Below are 18,140 nucleotides of genomic sequence, written 5' to 3'. Positions count from 1 at the left end.
ATCTCACAAGCTTTTCATATGGGGAAAGACACTAAGTGGTATGTGTATGAACACACATAAAAATATAAAGTTGCTTCTGTGTATTATTACATATATGTGTCTGTGCATTATGCATGTTTATGCATATATACGTTATGTTAAAGTATATATTGATGTATATAGAGACATATAAATGAGGAAATAGATATTTGTAGATATAGATGCCTATATTGGAATATAATTTTTTTACATTTGGTTCCATTGAATGCCTGTTGTATATCTGAGTAGGAAAGTGATTCAATTTGTGCAGGTCACTAAAGGTCCCACCTGCTAAGCAAGTGGAACTTGTACCTGGAACCTGAAGTAAAGCTTGGGGAAATAACAATTACTAGCTTTCTCTATTCATTATTCAGTTTTATCGGCAAGCGTTTCCGTTCTCACTACAATAACACAGAAGTAAGTTGGACCAAACACTCTTTCCTTCCACCCTGAATGCAGGGCACACTCACCATCCGGTGCAACATAGTAGTCGAACATGGTGTCCCCAGGATCCGTTGACTGCGGCAGGGGCAGAGTGGGCACCTCCCGCGAGCGCAGCCAGAGTTCCAGCCTGCTGCGACCTTCCAGCTCCAGGACTGCACCCACACTCCACATCATGGCAAAGACAAACAGCCTCCCCAGGTGCTCTGGGCTTACCTCTCCAGCCTGCTCCTGAGGAGGCACAAGCATTCCCTTTTAATTACTTGGTTCTCAGTTTTCATCTAAATCTTTGCTAAATAAAAACAAAAAAAAACCTAGAAAAGAGACATTAGCTTAGTTATGCCCAGGAGAACAAAAGAATGGATACAACAGGGGAGAAAATGAGAAATGGAGTTACACAGGTACTAACTGGTTTATGAAACAAATGAAAGCAAGAAAGCAAGATGGCACCATAGGCAAAGGCGCTTGACTCCAGTCCCGACAGCACGAACTGAATTCCCAGACCCACATGGTAGAATGAGACAACCAACAGCCTACAATTTATCCTCTGACTTCTGCACATACACAGAATAAATAAATAAATAATATAATGGGAATATTCCCCCCCCAAAAAAATGACACTTGTTATATGGTTATACTAACCAGCAACAAAATTCAAATCAATGACCTGCTTTGTTCAAAGAAAGCTATGGAAAAATAAAATTAGCATGTCTGAAACCCCTCCCAACCCCCACCACATCCTCATCCACCCTGACCAAGTCTAGTTTCGAATACTGCGCTCCCTGCTGTGTGTTAGGGAGGAAGATGCAGCCCCTCACTTTTGGAGGGATCAGCCCTTGCAGCATCCGGGTACTCTGTGTGATGACAAAGGCTTCCAGCACCTCCATCTTGTACTCTAGGTTCTGAACGCTGAAACGATACAGGTCTGGGAAAGTCTCCGCATACAGTTGTCGCAGGATTTCTGCCTCTTGAGGAGATCGTCTCTTGAGGAAACCCTGTGGGTTTAACACATCTGTGCATTGGTGAAAGCAGGAAAAGGACCATTGAGGAGATAAACATTTTTACAGCATTATCAAATTTATAAACATTAATTAACAATTAATAATTATGCATAGGGTTATTGTGCTTGAGCTGTACCAAGCCTATCTAGGAACTCTTTCATATAAGGATTCGCTTAAATATTCAAAGTAACTTTCTGAGATGGGAACTATTATTATCCCCCCCCCCGACACTTACAGCTTCAGTAATCCACCAGCATACCACAACCGGCATGCGGTATGTGGCAAGGCCAGAATTAACACTCAATGAGTCTGTCTGCATCATTCTCAGACTCAATGCCATGTGCAGAAACAGCCCTCAACTAAACACTAGTTAAAATGTATTTCAAGAAAACGGGGAGGCATTTACAGCGAGTTGCTAACATGACCAAAGGCAACAAAAGAGGAGCGAAGGAACTCCATACTCAGTCTTTAAAAACCAAGAAACAAAATGGGCTATTTCCATTAATTTCTTCTAACTTAGTAAGTAATATAGAAAATACCAAAGGTATTCAGAAAACTAGACAATTTTGTCATTCAGGACTAAATAAGGGAGGTGTGTCATTCGGAGAAAAGCACTGTTTAAAAATTTGCTGACTTCCTTGTTCATGTTCTCCCTCCTTCTGCTCCTCATTTGGACCTTGGGGGCTCAGTCCAGTGCTTCAATGTGGGTCTCTGTCTCTATCTCCATCTATCGCCAAATGAAGTCAGGACTGTGAGGGGTGCGTTCACCCACTGATACAAGAGGACTGATCTAATAAGAGCTCACCAAGGCCAGCTGGACTGGGATTGAACGAGCATGTGATTAAACCAGATTCTCTGAATGTGGCTGACATGGGGGCTGACTGAGAAGCCTTTGATAATGGCACTGGAACTTGTTTCTTCTGCATGTACTGGTTTTTTGGGATCCAGTCTGTTTGGATGCTCACCTTCCTAGACCTGGAGGGAGGGGGGGAAGGAACTTGTACTTCCCACAGGGCAGGAAACCCTGACTGCTCTTAGGACTGGAGAGGAAGGAGCGGGAGGGTATTGGGAGGAGGGGAGGAAGTGTAAATTTTTATAAATAAATAAATGAAGAGAAAAATTTGCTGGTCGGTGCTGGGAAGGCAGCCAGAGCACTCCATTGCTGGCCGACAGGGCCAGATTTCTTCAGGTAATTTTCACAGGGTCAAGAGATGAGTGTACCCCAAAACTCAACGTCCCTGGAAACAATTAGGGATTCAAGAAAGCAGTAAAACCTTAACTTCCCGGGAAGATTTCTTCAGCTGTCAGCATCCCTTAATCACCTACAGCACTTTGTGTAGGGTGAGACCTAGTGGTCTTTGCAATTCAACTTGGAACTATTTATTTATGTCCTAGTTCAGATAAGTCAGTCCTGTTGGTAGACTCTCTGGTGTATCTTCTGACATCACAAGGAGACAAAGTCTCATAGCCAGCCCTTGATAACTAAGGACACTGCATTGTTAAAAAGCATAGGAAGATGTGATTAAGTGGGGAATTCTGTAAAAATCCAGGTGGGTACAATAGCAGTGTATTTTAGAAGGAGCAAGTTTGTCACTACAATAAATGCATTTTTCAAATAATTTGTGTAATTTAAGTGTTTGAGGTGGATCATGCAATTACAATTTACTTGCATTCTATTGTATCTGTAATCACCAAGCACAGATACACGATCTACTCTGATACTTTAAGCATAAGGACCCTTTGGTGCCCTCCCTGGAGACTGTAACTGGGTAGGATTCAGATCTGCCACAATTACCTGTACTTTTTAAATTATCACTGATGAGTACTTTTGCTTATCTAAGAGCACCTTACTTCATTTTTAATGGTTATAAAAACTATGCAGTATGAAATCTTTAACAGTGATTTTTAGAGTTATATTCAAGAATGTCAGTATCTTTGCTATCAAACATGCTCTTTTCTAGCTCTATGTGTATGTTATGAAGTCTAAACCTTTTTGTAGCCCAGGATCATAAAACTTTTGAAAAGACATTAATAAAAGCTAGACTATGCCTGTATAGATATGAGTACAAAAATATAATTGAAAGATAAAATAATAGCTACCTAATTTAAATTAGGAACTCAAAATAAAATCATCTTCAAATTATAAAGGAAAGCAAAAATTAAAAATCTAGACAACTATGTCATAAACATCACATGGATTATCCAGTCGCACTTACTTTTATCTTATAATAAGGGTTTAGTAAAATGCATAAGTATGCAAAATATGTAACTAAAATCAAATTATAATTAAAAGGTTCTAGAATATATTGAAAGTAATTAACTACTATACTGGGTCATAAATTGAAGTGATATCATATGAAATATTATTTCTAACCACAAAGATAAAATTAATATTACAGCTACTGAATCTCATAAAAAATCTTTATGTGAAATTTTAACAATTGTCTTTAAGTTAAAATTCTAAGATGGCTGTTCCCAAATTTTACATGAACAAGTGCCTTTCAAACCTGCCATGGATCCACAAAGTGATGAATTAAATTTTACTTTTCAGACTTCAGCCACACTTTGGCAGGATTATCGATTCACGTGAGCCTGACAATTACCTGGAAATCACAGCTCTAAGTGATTAGCAGAGGACTGGAGAAGCCTGTGAGGGGCAATCAGGGTCCACACATCCCTGTGCATTCAAGGGCCTATCATAAGCAGTGCTCTAAAAAGGCAATTACACCACCAGCTGCAGAAGAACCAGCACGCTCACAAAGAATGCTGAGGACTCTTTTCCCTGTTTAATTATACGAAAGAAGGAATTCAATCATACCTCAAGAATAGGGCTCCAATCAAGGACAGAGGAACTCATGAAAACCATTCCGTTTCTTGAGACGGTGGCAGGAGAAGCATTGTCAATGTTATGAGGTTCAAAAACAATCTTGCAGTTTGGAGCCATGGGAATCCGGTCGCCATTGGCCAGAGTCAGGGTTTTATTATCATCCAAAACAGAATTCAGATTTTCAATCCAGATGGCGTCAACTGGACCATCGAGAACTATCCAGATATGGTCCCCTGAAATGCCACCCAAGGAGAGACGAAGAGGGCACATTGCACACAGGTGCCTTTGTAAGTAGCTATGAAGTTTCAGAGAGTACTAGAGCTGTATATAATGACCATTAATTTTAAATAAAACTTCGATCTAATGATGACTAAGTTGTATAAGCACAAAGGACCTTCCAAATCCCTTATGTGGCAGTTATGTACAAACTATAGTTATATCAAAACTCCATTGTTACTTGAACAAATACTAAGCACCTTCTCTATGCAGCATTGTTCTTGGGATATGGCAGTGAGTGAGAAAATGGACCACCTTCGAAGAGCTTACACTCTAAGTGGAAAAAACAGACAGCCAATCAGAGAAACAATAAGGAAATATTAAACAGATTCAGTGCGCAGGTATTATTTTGAATTAGGTGGTCAGTGAAGGATTTACAGAGAGAATGGAGTGATTTAAAGACCTGGAGGTAAGATGTTTTTCCATCTATGAGCAGAAAGTGCAAAGACCCTGGAGCAGGAACAAGCTTCAGGTGATAAAAGGAACTGAATGCCTTGGACCCCTGAAATGTTGAAATATTTTTCTCTAAGATTAAGTATATAGGATTAGGGAATGAAGGAATAACTTCAGGAACGGGGTTAGTGTCCTGGTAGGAGAAAGAAATCTCTCACCCCTCTGTTCATAAAAGGATACAAACGAGAAGTTGGCAGCATTCAAAACCGGGTAAAATAAATGTCTGCCAGTTGTTTGTGGACCAGCTTGTCTAATGTGTGTATTATAATCGCCCAAAGGGATGAAGAGAAGTAAAAAAGACAGTCTAAGGCAAAAATTAGCCATACCTAATTATCAAGATGAGAAGGGGTGATACATCAGTGTAACAAGAAAAACACGCAGAGTTAAGAACAAATTTAGTCTTGCATATGCTAATATCCAGCAGACATCCCAAGAGAGTTGTTGAGTTGTTTGAGAGAGAGATCAGTCTAGATATTAGAATGTAGAATCTTTCAGCTTAGCAGTGGAATTTAAAACCACTGGGGGTTATACAGGTTTCTTCTAGATTAAAAAAAAAATGTAGAGAGAGACAGGAGGTCTGGGAACAGAGGCAATGCAACATTTAGATTTCTATCAGAGACTCCATTGTTGTCCCTCAAGCTTCCCACCTTTTCCAGACATCTCAGTCAACCCAGTGAATGTGGAAGGAAGGAAGCCCACAGGATGAAGGACCTCTGAGACCATGCACTCAGGGTTCAGAAAGAGGGGTGACCACTTGTGAGACCACTGAAGGTAGAACTGGACTGGAAAGGGCAGTCTGTATTTAATATGCCAGAAATCACCAAAGCACTTCGGAGTGTAACTTCAGGGGACAATGGGGACCAGCCTGAAAGGAGTCACCTAAGAAGATAATTGAGGCCAGGGAACAACCAGCAGAAAAAGGCTCAGCAAGAAAGCAAACGTTCTTAACCTCTGAGCCAACTCTCCAGCTCAAAATGTGTAGCCCAGGCTGGTCTCGAACTCGTGATCCTACTGCCTCTGCCTCCTTCAGCAAATCCTACCGGCATGCGCCATCACTAAGACAACATAAGGGGATCAAGGAGATTCGGATTGGAAAGGATGAAGTTAAATTTTCGTTCTTTGCAGATGATATGATAGTGTACATAAGAGACCCCAAAAACTCTACCAAAGAACTCTACAGCTGATAAACACCTTTAGTAATGTGGCAGAATACAAGATCAACTCCAAAAAATCGGTTGCCCTCCTATACACAAAGGATAAAGAAGCTGAGAGGGAAATCAGAGAAACATCACCTTTCACGATAGCCACAAATAGCATAAAATATCTTGGAGTAACTCTAACCAAGGAAGTGAAGGACCTACTTGACAAGAACTTTAAGTCTTTGAAGAAAGAAATTGAGGAGGATACCAGAAAATGGAAAGATCTCCCTTGCTCTTGGATTGGGAGGATCAACATAGTAAAAATGGCAATTCTACCAAAAGCAATCTATAGATTCAATGCAATCCCCATCAAAATCCCATCAAACTTCTTCACAGACCTGGAGAGAACAATAATCAAGTTTATATGGCAAAACAAAAAACCAAGGATAGCCAAAACAATCTTATACAATAAAGGAACCTCTGGAGGCATTACCATCCCTGACTTCAAACTCTATTACAGAGCTACAGTATTGAAAACAGCTTGATATTGGCATAATAACAGAGAAGTCGACCTATGGAATCGAATAGAAGACCCGGATATTAACCCACAAACCTATGAACACCTGATTTTTGACAAGGGAGCTAAAGGTATACAATGGAAGAAGGAAAGCATCTTCAACAAATGGTGCTGGCATAACTGGATGTCAACCTGTAGAAGAATGAAAATAGATCCATATCTATCACCATGCACAAAACTCAAGTCCAAATGGATTAAAGACATCAACATTAATCTGACCACTTTGAACCTGATAGAAGAGAAAGTGGAAGTATTCTACAAGACATAGGCACAGGAGACCACTTCCTAAGTAGAACCCCAGTAGCACAGACAATAAGAGAATCAACGAATAAATGGGACCTCCTGAAACTGAAAAGCTTCTGTAAAGCAAAGGACACTGTCAGTAAGACAAAAAGACTACCTTCTGACTGGGAGAAGATCTTCACCAACCCCTTATCAGACAAAGGTCTGATCTCCAAAATATACAAAGAACTCAAGAAACTAGACACTAAAACTCTAATTAACCCAATTAAAAAATGGGGTACTGAACTGAACAGAGAATTCACAACAGATGAACTTCGAATGGCCAAAAGACACTTAAGGTCATGCTCAACCTCCTTAGCGATCAGGGAAATGCAAATCAAAACAACTTTGAGATACCATCTTACACCTGTCAGAATAGCTAAAGTCAAAAACACCAATGATAGCCTATGCTGGAGAGGATGTGGAGTAACGGGAATACTCATCCATTGTTGGTGGGAATGCAAACTTGTGCATCCACTGTTGAAATCAGTGTGGCGGTTCCTCAGGAAACTGGGAGTCAACCTCCCTCAGGACCCAGCAATTCCACTCTTGGGAATATACCCAAGAGATGCCCTATCATACTACAAAAGCATTTGTTCAACAATGTTCATAGCAGCACTATTTGTAAAAGCCAGAACCTGGAAACAACCAAGGTGCCCCTCAATAGAAGAATGGTTAAAGAAGGTGTGGAACATATATACACATTAGAGTTTTACTCAGCGGTAAAAAACAATGACATCTTGAATTTTGCATACAAATGGATGGAAATAGAAAGCGCTTTACTGAGTGAGGTAACCCAGACCCAAAAAGAGGAATATGGTATGTACTCACTCATAAGTGGATTCTAGCCTTAATTAAAGGTCTTTGAGCCTATAATTCGTGTTCCTAGAGAAGCTAAATAAGAAGGTGAACCTGAGGAAAATCATGTAGTTATCCTCCTGGATATTGGAATTAGACAAGATTGCCAGGCAAACTTGGGTGCACGGGGCGTGGGGAGGTGGAAGTAAGGGGAGATGGTTAGAGAGATGGACTGGGGATGGCTTGGGGGAGTGGTATGGGGGGAGGGAGGAAGGATGGATGTGGGAGCGGGGAGGTGTGCATCTCAACTAAGGGAGCCATTTTGGGGTTTGCAAGAAACTTGATTCTGGAGGGGTTCCCAGGCCCAAGGAGAGGTTCCCAGATTGTCCCCTGGGCAGCAGAGGAGAGGGTGCCTGAACTGGCCTTAGCCCATGACCATACTGATGAATGTTTTGCATATCACCATAGAACCTTCATCTGGTGATGGATGGAGACAGAGACAGAGACACATATTGGAACACTGGACGTGACTCCCTGGGTCCGGATGGGAAGCGGATGGAGGGAGAGTGCGGGCAAGGAAGGCAGGATCGGAGGGAATCTTCATCAGATGATAGATGAAGATAGAGACGGAGACCCACACTGGAGCACTGGACTGAGCCCCCAAGGTCCAAATGAGGAGCAGAAGGAGGGAGAACAAGAAAGGGGAAGTCAGGACCACGGGCGGTGCATTCACCCACTGATACAAGGGGACTGGTCTGGTGGGAGCTCACCAGGGCCAGCTGGACTGGGAATGAAGGAGCATGTGATCGTGATCGGGCCGGATTCTCTGAATGTGGCTGACATGGGGACTGACTGAGAAGCCATTGACAATGGCACTGGAACTTGTTTCGTCTGCATGTACTGGCTTTTTGGGATCCTAGTCTGTTTGGATGCTCACCTTCCTGGACCTGGAGGGAGGGGGGGAGGAACTTGGACTTCCTGCGGGGCAGGAGGCCCTGACTGCTCTTGGGACTGGAGAGGGAGGAGGGGAGGAAGTGGGGGGAGTGGGAGGGTATTGGGAGGAGGGGAGGAAGTGGAAATTTTTTATAAATAAATGAAAAAAAAAAAAAAGAACGCAAATGTAAGTGAAGGTTCTGTGGTTCATTTGTCGCTCCTCTTCACATTTGCCTGCCCCTGTTACTCACCAATAGTATCACTGTCTCATTGCAAATCTTCTTTGCTGTGTGTTACTGTGAGGATCCTAGTCAAGCTAAATGACTTGGGATCCCTAATGAAGCCCACTCAGCCTGCCATGGGTGAAACAGCGACCTCAGCACAGGCCTTTGTGGAAAGGGCAGCTTCACTCTTCTCTCTAGAGGAGACTGCCTGCTGAGCAGTTGTGGCAGGGAAGCTCTCATCACTGGATCCACATTTATGTAGGGCCATTGAACAAATTAGAAGCAATTTTTTTAATTTCCAGTAAAATAATTGTTCCTAATAGGGACATTTTCACTGTCTTTTGTCTAAAGTGGTATCAGCGGGGGTCTGTGAAGGCAGGAGGTATCTGTCGAGAGCTCTTCCTGTGTTCTCAGCCCTGCCATGGTATCCATTGTCCCTTTCTCCCTCAGAAGTCAGAAGACACAATGTGAGGGGTGCTGCACCATCTCCTCCTGCTGAGCTCATATTCTGAGAACGCTGTGCTCCGTTCAATGCCCACAAGCAGGACCACTCAGGCCGAGCAGCCAGCCCTCAAAGGTTTGCTTTAACAACCTGATACTAGTGTCCCCAAACAGAAGGATTTGCTAGCTCACTTTTGGTACATAGAAATTTGCCCAAAGAAGCTTGTTTCTGTACATAATTTCATAGAAGAAATAGTTTTTAAAATCAAGTTGTATATAAATAAATGTTACATTTTTAAACTGTTCAGTGAACACAGTCATAGTGAAAATCGTTTTACTCAGGCTATCAAACTTCCTGATATAAATATATAGATAAAATATTACCTGGATACATAAGTATTACTTTAAAAACAAACATTCCTTAAAGAGGAAGCATCTAGAGGGAGCAAAAGAGCTAAGCAGATAAATGCCCTCGCCTCTAAGCTCAAAACCTGAATTGGATCCCTGAACCTGTGGGATCCAATTAGTAGAGGGACAGAGCCAACTCCTAAATCTGTCCTCTGACACAACATGCATACTGTGACATATGTGTACACACAGTAATGAGCGAATGAATAAATAAATAAGTTCGATAAAAGTGTCAAAGGTGTGGTGTAAGTGCACTAGTCAGTAACTGTATCACCTCACCACTTATAAACATCCTAAAATCTTTTTCTCAGTCTTGGCTAACATATTATGGGAGCAACACAGCTGCTTGGCAATTCTATCTAGTCGTTTATGATTTTGTTTAGAAGTATATGTTTAAAACAATATTAATTCCTCTACCTTTCTTGGCCTTCAGTGTTTTCCTCCAAAGGGTAGAAAATATCCCGTCGGTCCAATCGTTTGTGGCCACATCGAGTCGACCAAACATCTGTGGGGCAGTAATTGCTTTGGGATTCATCCTCATTTCTCTGTGCGGTTTTCCACAATCTGCAGCAAAGCCATCGAAACTTTAAACATCTCAGATGTGGCAGGAAACAGCATTGCACTAATTTGTGGTGTACTGTCAGTAAGTGGTCAAAATATGAAAAGTGAAAAATTATACCGAAAATAAATGTCATTCTGCATTCCAACTTATAATCAACATGTCATCCTTTATTGAGTACAGCACTTTGCTGTCTATGAAATAAATTTATATTGCCTTGGGGACAAAAGGGACGCCATACTGGAGCTATGAGAGCACTTTCTCTGTGTGTATAAGAATTACCCAGTCCATGGAGGAATCTAACAGAGTAAAAGATGTGAGATGAGTGGAATCTCCCTTTTTTTTTTTCTTTAGTAACTGAGTCGAGGCATTTGTTCATCTTCTATACTCTTCCGGCTAGGATTTATACCATCTTATCCCCTGGCTTTTGGGTATAGAAGTACAGAAGCAGCTCTCCTGGGTCTGCAATTTGTGAATAGCAGGTGATGCAACCTCTTGGTATCTATTTTCATTAAACCAACTTACAGGATATCTCGTGTGTGTGTGTGTGTGTGTGTGTGTGTGTGTGTGTGTGTGTCCATGTCTACGTGTATGATCCCCTACTGTATCAGTTTCCCTAAAGAACCCCAACTAAAGTACCCACTTAGGAAAACAGAAGCTACTTTCTGATATTTAGAAATGACAAAGCAAATTAGTAATGGTAGCCTGAGAGTCCAGCTCTTCAAGGCCAACTCCAGAGTTCAAGGAAGAAGTCTTAATTCACACACATACTGTTCGAGTCATGTTATTTATTTTTCTGCCTATTTTTCTGTCCTCTAATTTTCACCCAAGTTTTAATTCTTTCTAGTTCTCCTTTGTCTCAATTCTTTGTTTCAATTCCCCCTTGCTTATCTGTTTACCTACCTTAAATATATTTTTTACAGGAGGCTTAAGGCAAAAGAAAAAAAATTATAAGAGTTACATCTCATTGTTCATAGCACATTTCTTGGGTAAACCATAAGGAGGTGAGCCATTTACCATGGCAACAAGGTTTTAAGATTCCAGGTGTAAGACTGTGATCAGAGACTGGGGGCACAGTGCCTGATGAGACAAACTGGAAAGAGATCTCTGCAGAGATTCAGGTCTTATCAGTGAGGTGTAAAAAGCAAATAATTGGCCTGATATTTTTGTTAATAACCTTGGTAGACATCTACGAATACAATCCTGTACATATCTGTAAAGTTTCTAACTTATGATCCATATACAGAAACATTTACTCTGATTTGAACTTGCTCTGAGGTAAAAATGAGCTAATTATGTGTAGCTTGTCTTAGACTGTGGAGAAATTTTTGTTTTCTTGTGTTAGTCTGAGTAAAGGAAACAAAGTGGGCTTTTTAAGTGTCTTACAGTCACCATGGGACAATAGATCTAGTTCTGAAGCATATCCTAGTATATTTTCTTTATATCAAAATTACACAGCTTATTGAGAAGTCATCTTCCTGACCATCTATGGATATATGTACCCATGAGATTGAGATGCAATCATGAGATTACATATAGAAATCACATGATATTGCATATGCAGATGTTGGGGAGACACCATAGCTGCTTTGGCACGTGTGAAATTCCAAAACAGGAGCAGTCGTTTCCAGGGTTAGTGGTCTCACGGGTCTTTCCCAGATGGGATTCTCCTCCATCAGACAATCTTTCATCTGGTGAGCTGACATTTGAACACGAGTTGTCACCTGCTGCAACTCCCACAGTCTCAGACAGATTGGGGTAATTATTTGTAGTATTTTATGTTGATAAAGTTGAACTTAAGTGAAGCTGAGCTTTTGTGATAGATGATATCCATAACACTCTGGATATACTACTTCTTTTGTAATGGATATACTACTTCTAATGTAATCACACTTTATGAAAATCTTTGCATGTTTGTTGGTTGGTTTCATGGGTGAAAACTGTGCCTGTTCTGTTGTACATAAAAAATAAACCATTGAAGGACACTTCGGTAGGTAGAACTTTTCATTTTCATTTAAGAAACAGTAGTATTTTTAATAAAAACACACTAAGAATAAATGCTTGACTCCCATAATGTTGCTGAAAAGAATTCCTCTTGAATCTTTCTCTGTGCATTTCTTGATGGCGTCCTGATCACTCCACCTTTGTGAGCATAGTGTGGACACCTCTCCTTACTGCCAGTCCTTTCAAACCTCCTACTCTTGATCTCTTCTCTCCGTGGCCATCAGATTGTTTTCTGAATGCAGGGGTAATCATGTCACACCAAAATCAGTGGCTTCTCCAGACCCAGGTACTTAATATGGTTAGAAAGTACCCCATGAGGTCAGGCAGTGGTAGCACAGGCCTTTAATCCCAGCACTTGGGAGGCAGAGGCAGGCAGATCTCTGTGAGTTAAAGGCCAGCCTGGTCTACAAGAGCTAGTTGCAGGGCAAACTTCAAAGCTATAGAGAAACGCTGTAAACAGAAAGAAAGAAAGAAAGAAAGAAAGAAAGAAAGAAAGAAAGAAAGAAAGAAAGAAAGAAAGAAAGAGGGAGGGAGGGAGGGAGGGAGGGAGGAAGGAAGGAAGGAAGGAAGGAAGGAAGGAAGGAAGGAAGGAAGGAAGGAAGGAAGGAAAGAAGGAAGGAAGGAAGGAAAAAAGAAAGCTCCCCATGTCACAGCTACAGCCCTAATTTGGGCCCCATGAAGGCAGAAATGGGGAATTGGATTCTGGGATCCTGGAAAGAATAGACAAAGATGGAGAAAAATTCAATAAATGTCATATCACTAAAATAGTCAACTATGGAATAGACTTCAAAAAATAATGGTCATCAACTCTTCTTCCTTCCTAGTTAAGGACATAGCTCCCTCAAGGACGTTAATTCCTGTGCTTTGAGTCAATTCCTTATCATCATATAAAGTACTGGGCTAAAAGCCGGGAGATATGTCTAAAGCTATAGTGAGGGCTCTCCAACACAGTTACTCTACAGCAGAGTGCTAAAGAACAGTGGCCCTGGAGGTCAAGAGCAAACACTTACTCCACCTCTATACGCAGCCCTATGACACCCAGAGCTCCACCACCCACTGATTGTGTTTCAGCCATGTTGAAGCACTTTACCCGTGTATCATATCCTTCCCATTCACTCTCACCCTTTACAGGGCTCTTGTTGTGAAAAATATCTTTAATCTACCAGTTCAACCCTTAGATGGTGCAGCACCTTCATTGGAAGACTCTCTATAATAACTTAGAAAGTTTCTCCTCCCCTTCCCGCCACTTCTGTTCCCATTATAGCAAACCTTCATCATAACAATTAAATGCTCAGTTATAATTATGAGTCTATGACTGTTCTCACTGCATTGTTAACCTCTTACATGCTTTTGTATGCTTGTTACCCTGCTTCTAATATAAAATCTGGCAGAATCGCATATTACAGAGTGTTACAAAACAATTCATGTGAGTTGTATTGTGAATCAGCAAACAACATGCACAGGTCATGCTCCTCTTTAATAGGCGTTCCACCCAATTATCTCCTTTGTCTTTTAGATAATTAAGCTTTTCAATATGGAGCAATGTGCTACTTCATATAATTAATGTTTACTCTATATACTAAAGCCAAGAATAAGTTAATAAACAGCAAATCATCTAGTAATAAATTTGTCTTTTCAAGGAACTCCTCCCAAACTCACAATGCCAAATGGATTATATAATTCAGATGTAGCATTCATAATGTATTTATATTGTTCAATATTTAGCAGTTCATTTTGTTCAAGCCATTGTACCGGGTACATTTACAGTTGATCGTTAACAGAAAATAGCTTCAACTGTAGTAAAAATATTGAGCATAATTATGAAAACATCATCATTTAAAGACATATAAAAACACTAAACAGAAGGTTCACAGCATTCGTGAAAAGCCATGAAGATGGGAGTTCTCAGTTTGGAGGAAGTAGTTGCTGGCAAAGAACACCTGAGGACAACTGGTAGAGCCCTTGCATGCTGAATTCACTTGATCCGATACTTTCTGGAAAGGAGAACCAATGTATCACGTGACGAAGCCTGCTGCTGGTCCTGTCAGGCTACAGCAACCAGCAACCGTGTACCAGTGTCAGCGAGCAGGGCACCATTAACTGGAACCCTGCAGCATCTTTTCCTACTTTGATGCTGTCTATTTCATTCCAACAAAGTTCATAAACTTTGTAATTTAGCTATGCAGCCACTCAGGCTGCTAACAGGTTTAGAGGCATCGGTGTTCAGTGAGAGTCAGAGAATACAAGAATAATGGCCAACACGGAAATAGCCTTTATCCCAAGGTGGCCTAAAGCAATGAACCTGAGTATAAAGCTGAGGGGGCATCTGGAAATAAAATTCGTTTGTCCAACTTTACTAGAGAAATATCTGCATACGAGGTGCTTTAGGATAGAGATAACTCTTCATGACAGAATTTAAGAACTGAGACCAGAATGATGTGTGTTTACTCAAAAGTAACATTGTATCATGGATTTCGCAGGGAAAGTGCTGTGATATTATTGAGAATTTGCTGGTGCGCCCTCCCCTAACTCTTGGTCTCATCACTTGTCGTTTTCTGACCATGGGAATTTCTGAATCTGAACCTTGATATTTACAGATAATAACAAGCAGTCTCCTCTCAGATTCAACATGAGGAGGAAATTAAATGTGTAAAACACACAATACCAAAGAAAAACCACTTTAGAGTGTTTCCTTTCTGTGGTGCTTGAAAGCAATATAAAATTTCTTAAATGTCCCCAATTAGTAGTAAATTAGCATTCCTTCCTTTAAAAAAAATTGTGTTTTTCTCTCTGTCTTCACATCACTCTCGAGCACTCAAATGTCCTACAGCTATTGAGATGTGTCCCCCAGGGCAACAGAATTGCTGCTCCCATACCTGTCATGGCTTTCATCAGGGTGTGGATGCAAGTGGTCTTCCCTGCCCCACTGGGCCCAAGGGTCATCATTCCATGCCTCACCCTCTGCGTTTCAAAAAGCTGGATGACTTTCAGTTTCCAAGGAGGGTGGTCAATTAAGCCGGCTTCCTCAACCTGAAGCACAACAAAATCCCCATAATAGACAGCATTCACCGTGACCCAGATTTACCCCAGATGAAGGGTGGAAAAGGAGAAACAGGATAGGGGAGGGTTAGTGACCAGGGAGCTTCTGTTTGTAAAAAAAGAAAACAATCAGAGAGTGGGCAGGATGGGTAACTGCGTAGTACACACCCAGGAGTGAGAGGGCCCGGGCTGTATTAGACTGCCTCCTTCACAGCTGTCACAATAATTAACTGTATGGTGTGTATTTAACCACAATTAGGGGAAAACCAACCACACGGAACAAATGTTTACAGACGAAGAGAGGGCCAACGTAATCACTCGTCCCCAGCTAGGAAGAAGTTCCTGCACTTCTCTTCAGGAACCGACTCTTCAATACTAACGCTTTATCAAACGTAAGTCAGAGGAGAAACTTAAGAAGAAAATGAAATAGCAAAATGTATCTGGGACATCTGATTTAAACAATGATATGGATAATCAGGAAATGTTTAATACATCAGACTGATGGAAAGTCTATGTGAAATCCAAGTAGTCGCAATACTAGCTAGCTCACTATGTATTCTTCTACCTACTAAAAGCATGGAGAGAGGAATTTCCAAACACCATTCTAAGATTCATCTGTAAAACGAGATGATGAGAATGGCACTATCAATAAGTAAGAAAATGGAAGCGTAGATTGACCCATGAGATATATCTTGCAGTCGTGAAGTTGGAATCTGAGCCCAAAACATCCAGGTCTATGATCCGATATCTGTGAAATGACTATATTGTGCATTAACTTGCTGTAAATCATGATTTTATTTTTAGTAGAATAATTTTGAGTTCATGAATACAGTGGCTCTGTCAAGCCCAGAAGATGGCATTTTGCAGCTTCTCTACCTTCCAGTTCCTGCATTCTCTCTGCGTCCCGTCCCATGAGCTTCACTGAGGACCCCTGGTCGCATGGTCAGCCCTGATCAAACTCAGTAAGTCGCAAAACCAAACAAAAAGACACGAATCTGGGAAGGGGTTTTATAGTAGACATGGAGGTGGATAGGGGTGGGAAGGAGATGAAAGTATAGATGAGAGTGATCAGAAGACATCATATACATTTATGAAATTATCAGACAATAAATCTAAGTAATAAAATATTAAAAACAAAAATAATTTTAGATAATTATCATGGCTCTTTATGTAATATATACTCTTCAGAAAGCTCCCTGCCTACCATCAACTGACATAAGTCACCTTATAAATTACTTAGCCTTTTAGAAAGGGCTATAATTAATTTAGCCAAATGATGAGAAAATATTTTTGCAGAATATTATTCATTTTGATCAGTAAATGCAGACTTTAGGGGTACTAATTCTAAGGCAAAAAAAATACAGTAAATACTACCACCTTTGAATTACATTGCAATTATTTTCAAGAAAATCAATTTCATGTTATAAACTAATGACCATGGCATAAAACAATATTTATTCCCAAAACTCTTTTTTGAGGAAGGTAAACTAAGGGACAAGGTTTACATAGTTTGTTGCCACTCATAGAAAGACTCTGGTAAATTAAACAGCAGCAAGTGTCCTGAAATCCAGATGCCTGCCTAGACATATTACAAGGAATTCCCTCCATCACAGAGACTATGAGAAACTACATACGTGTTCAGAGGGAAAGAATAAGTGTGGAGAAGTCACATGACATCACTGCAAATAGAACCTAGAAACAGAAGCCGGGAGACCACTGTGGCAGATGCCAGAGTCAAGCTGAGGCTCAGCAGGAAGTCATCTGAGTCCCCACAGACCCTGCCAACTGTGACATTCTATTTCGGAATCTGGTGGAATGGTTCCCACTAATGCTGAGGCCATTTGGATGTGACTGCATTGGACATGTGACTGTCCGGGGAGCTCTGTCAACAGTCTGCAGTGACCTCTCCTTTAAAAAAGCCGCAGTCTCAGTTTCATTCTTGAGGTCAGAGGCCGGTGAGGACGTTTCCCCTGAGTCCCGCCAGACTCAGATAAATCAGACACAGCCCTTGGTTCACCATGAAATGCTTTACCTGTCTACTGATCGCTGCCTCCAGCTCAGGGTAGCCTGCTTTGTCCAAAAGAATATTTGGGAATAGATCTTCAATCAAACTCAGAAACAGGGGTTCATCTTCATCAATCTACAAAGAACAAAGAAGGAAATAAGACCAACTATTTTAGCACCAACACAGAATATACAGAAAATTTGAAAACACTCAATACAAGCCAGGGTGACTATTAATACATAAAACATAGCCTATTTGAGTAATATATCCCTCATGTTTCCCATAATTAAAAAGTTAAAATGAGAAGAGAAAAGAAAGAAACAGAAGGAAAGAAAATCCTACTTTGTCCTGCACTCGGCCTCGCCTGCAAGAACCACGCGGGACACAGGATTCTTCTGCAGAAAGGCTTTAATCCTCTTGGGAACTAGAGCATAAGCCACATGGCGGAGACCCAGATATGAAGGAAGCCATCCCTTATATATGAAACAGTCCTAGCTTCGGACGTGTCACTCTTGGATTGGTCAACTGCTCCCAGTCCCAGGTGATACCTTGGGAGTAGTGGAAAGTTACCAACACTTGTGAGCTTTCTAGCTCACCTGGCGGTGCAGCGCCATCTATGGTGGAGAGTGTGGTTGCGGCCTTCTACATCTCCCCCTAATTTTACTTCTTTGCAGAAAGGCAACTCCCTCAGAAGGTAAAGATAGAGGTCGCACTT

At 41.1% G+C, this 18,140-nt stretch overlaps 1 protein-coding gene across 1 annotated transcript in view; it reads right to left on the bottom strand.

Moving 5' to 3' along the window:
• The window catches only part of Dnah5 (dynein axonemal heavy chain 5), a 287,252-nt gene that overhangs the window by 110,327 nt on the left and 158,785 nt on the right, over window positions 1-18,140 (bottom strand). The window contains exons 41-46 of the mRNA XM_087897036.1: window positions 17,453-17,560; window positions 15,258-15,411; window positions 10,236-10,382; window positions 4,279-4,520; window positions 1,278-1,454; window positions 489-690 (exon numbers count right to left, since the gene is read on the bottom strand). Coding sequence (XP_087753162.1) covers window positions 489-690; window positions 1,278-1,454; window positions 4,279-4,520; window positions 10,236-10,382; window positions 15,258-15,411; window positions 17,453-17,560 — 1,030 coding nt within the window. The remainder of the gene's footprint in view (window positions 1-488; window positions 691-1,277; window positions 1,455-4,278; window positions 4,521-10,235; window positions 10,383-15,257; window positions 15,412-17,452; window positions 17,561-18,140) is intronic.

This window comes from Myodes glareolus, chromosome 15 (genome assembly GCF_982192425.1).
Source record: "Myodes glareolus chromosome 15, mMyoGla1.1, whole genome shotgun sequence".
NCBI lineage: Eukaryota > Metazoa > Chordata > Mammalia > Rodentia > Cricetidae > Myodes > Myodes glareolus.
This window is presented reverse-complemented; position numbering and strand designations above follow the sequence as displayed.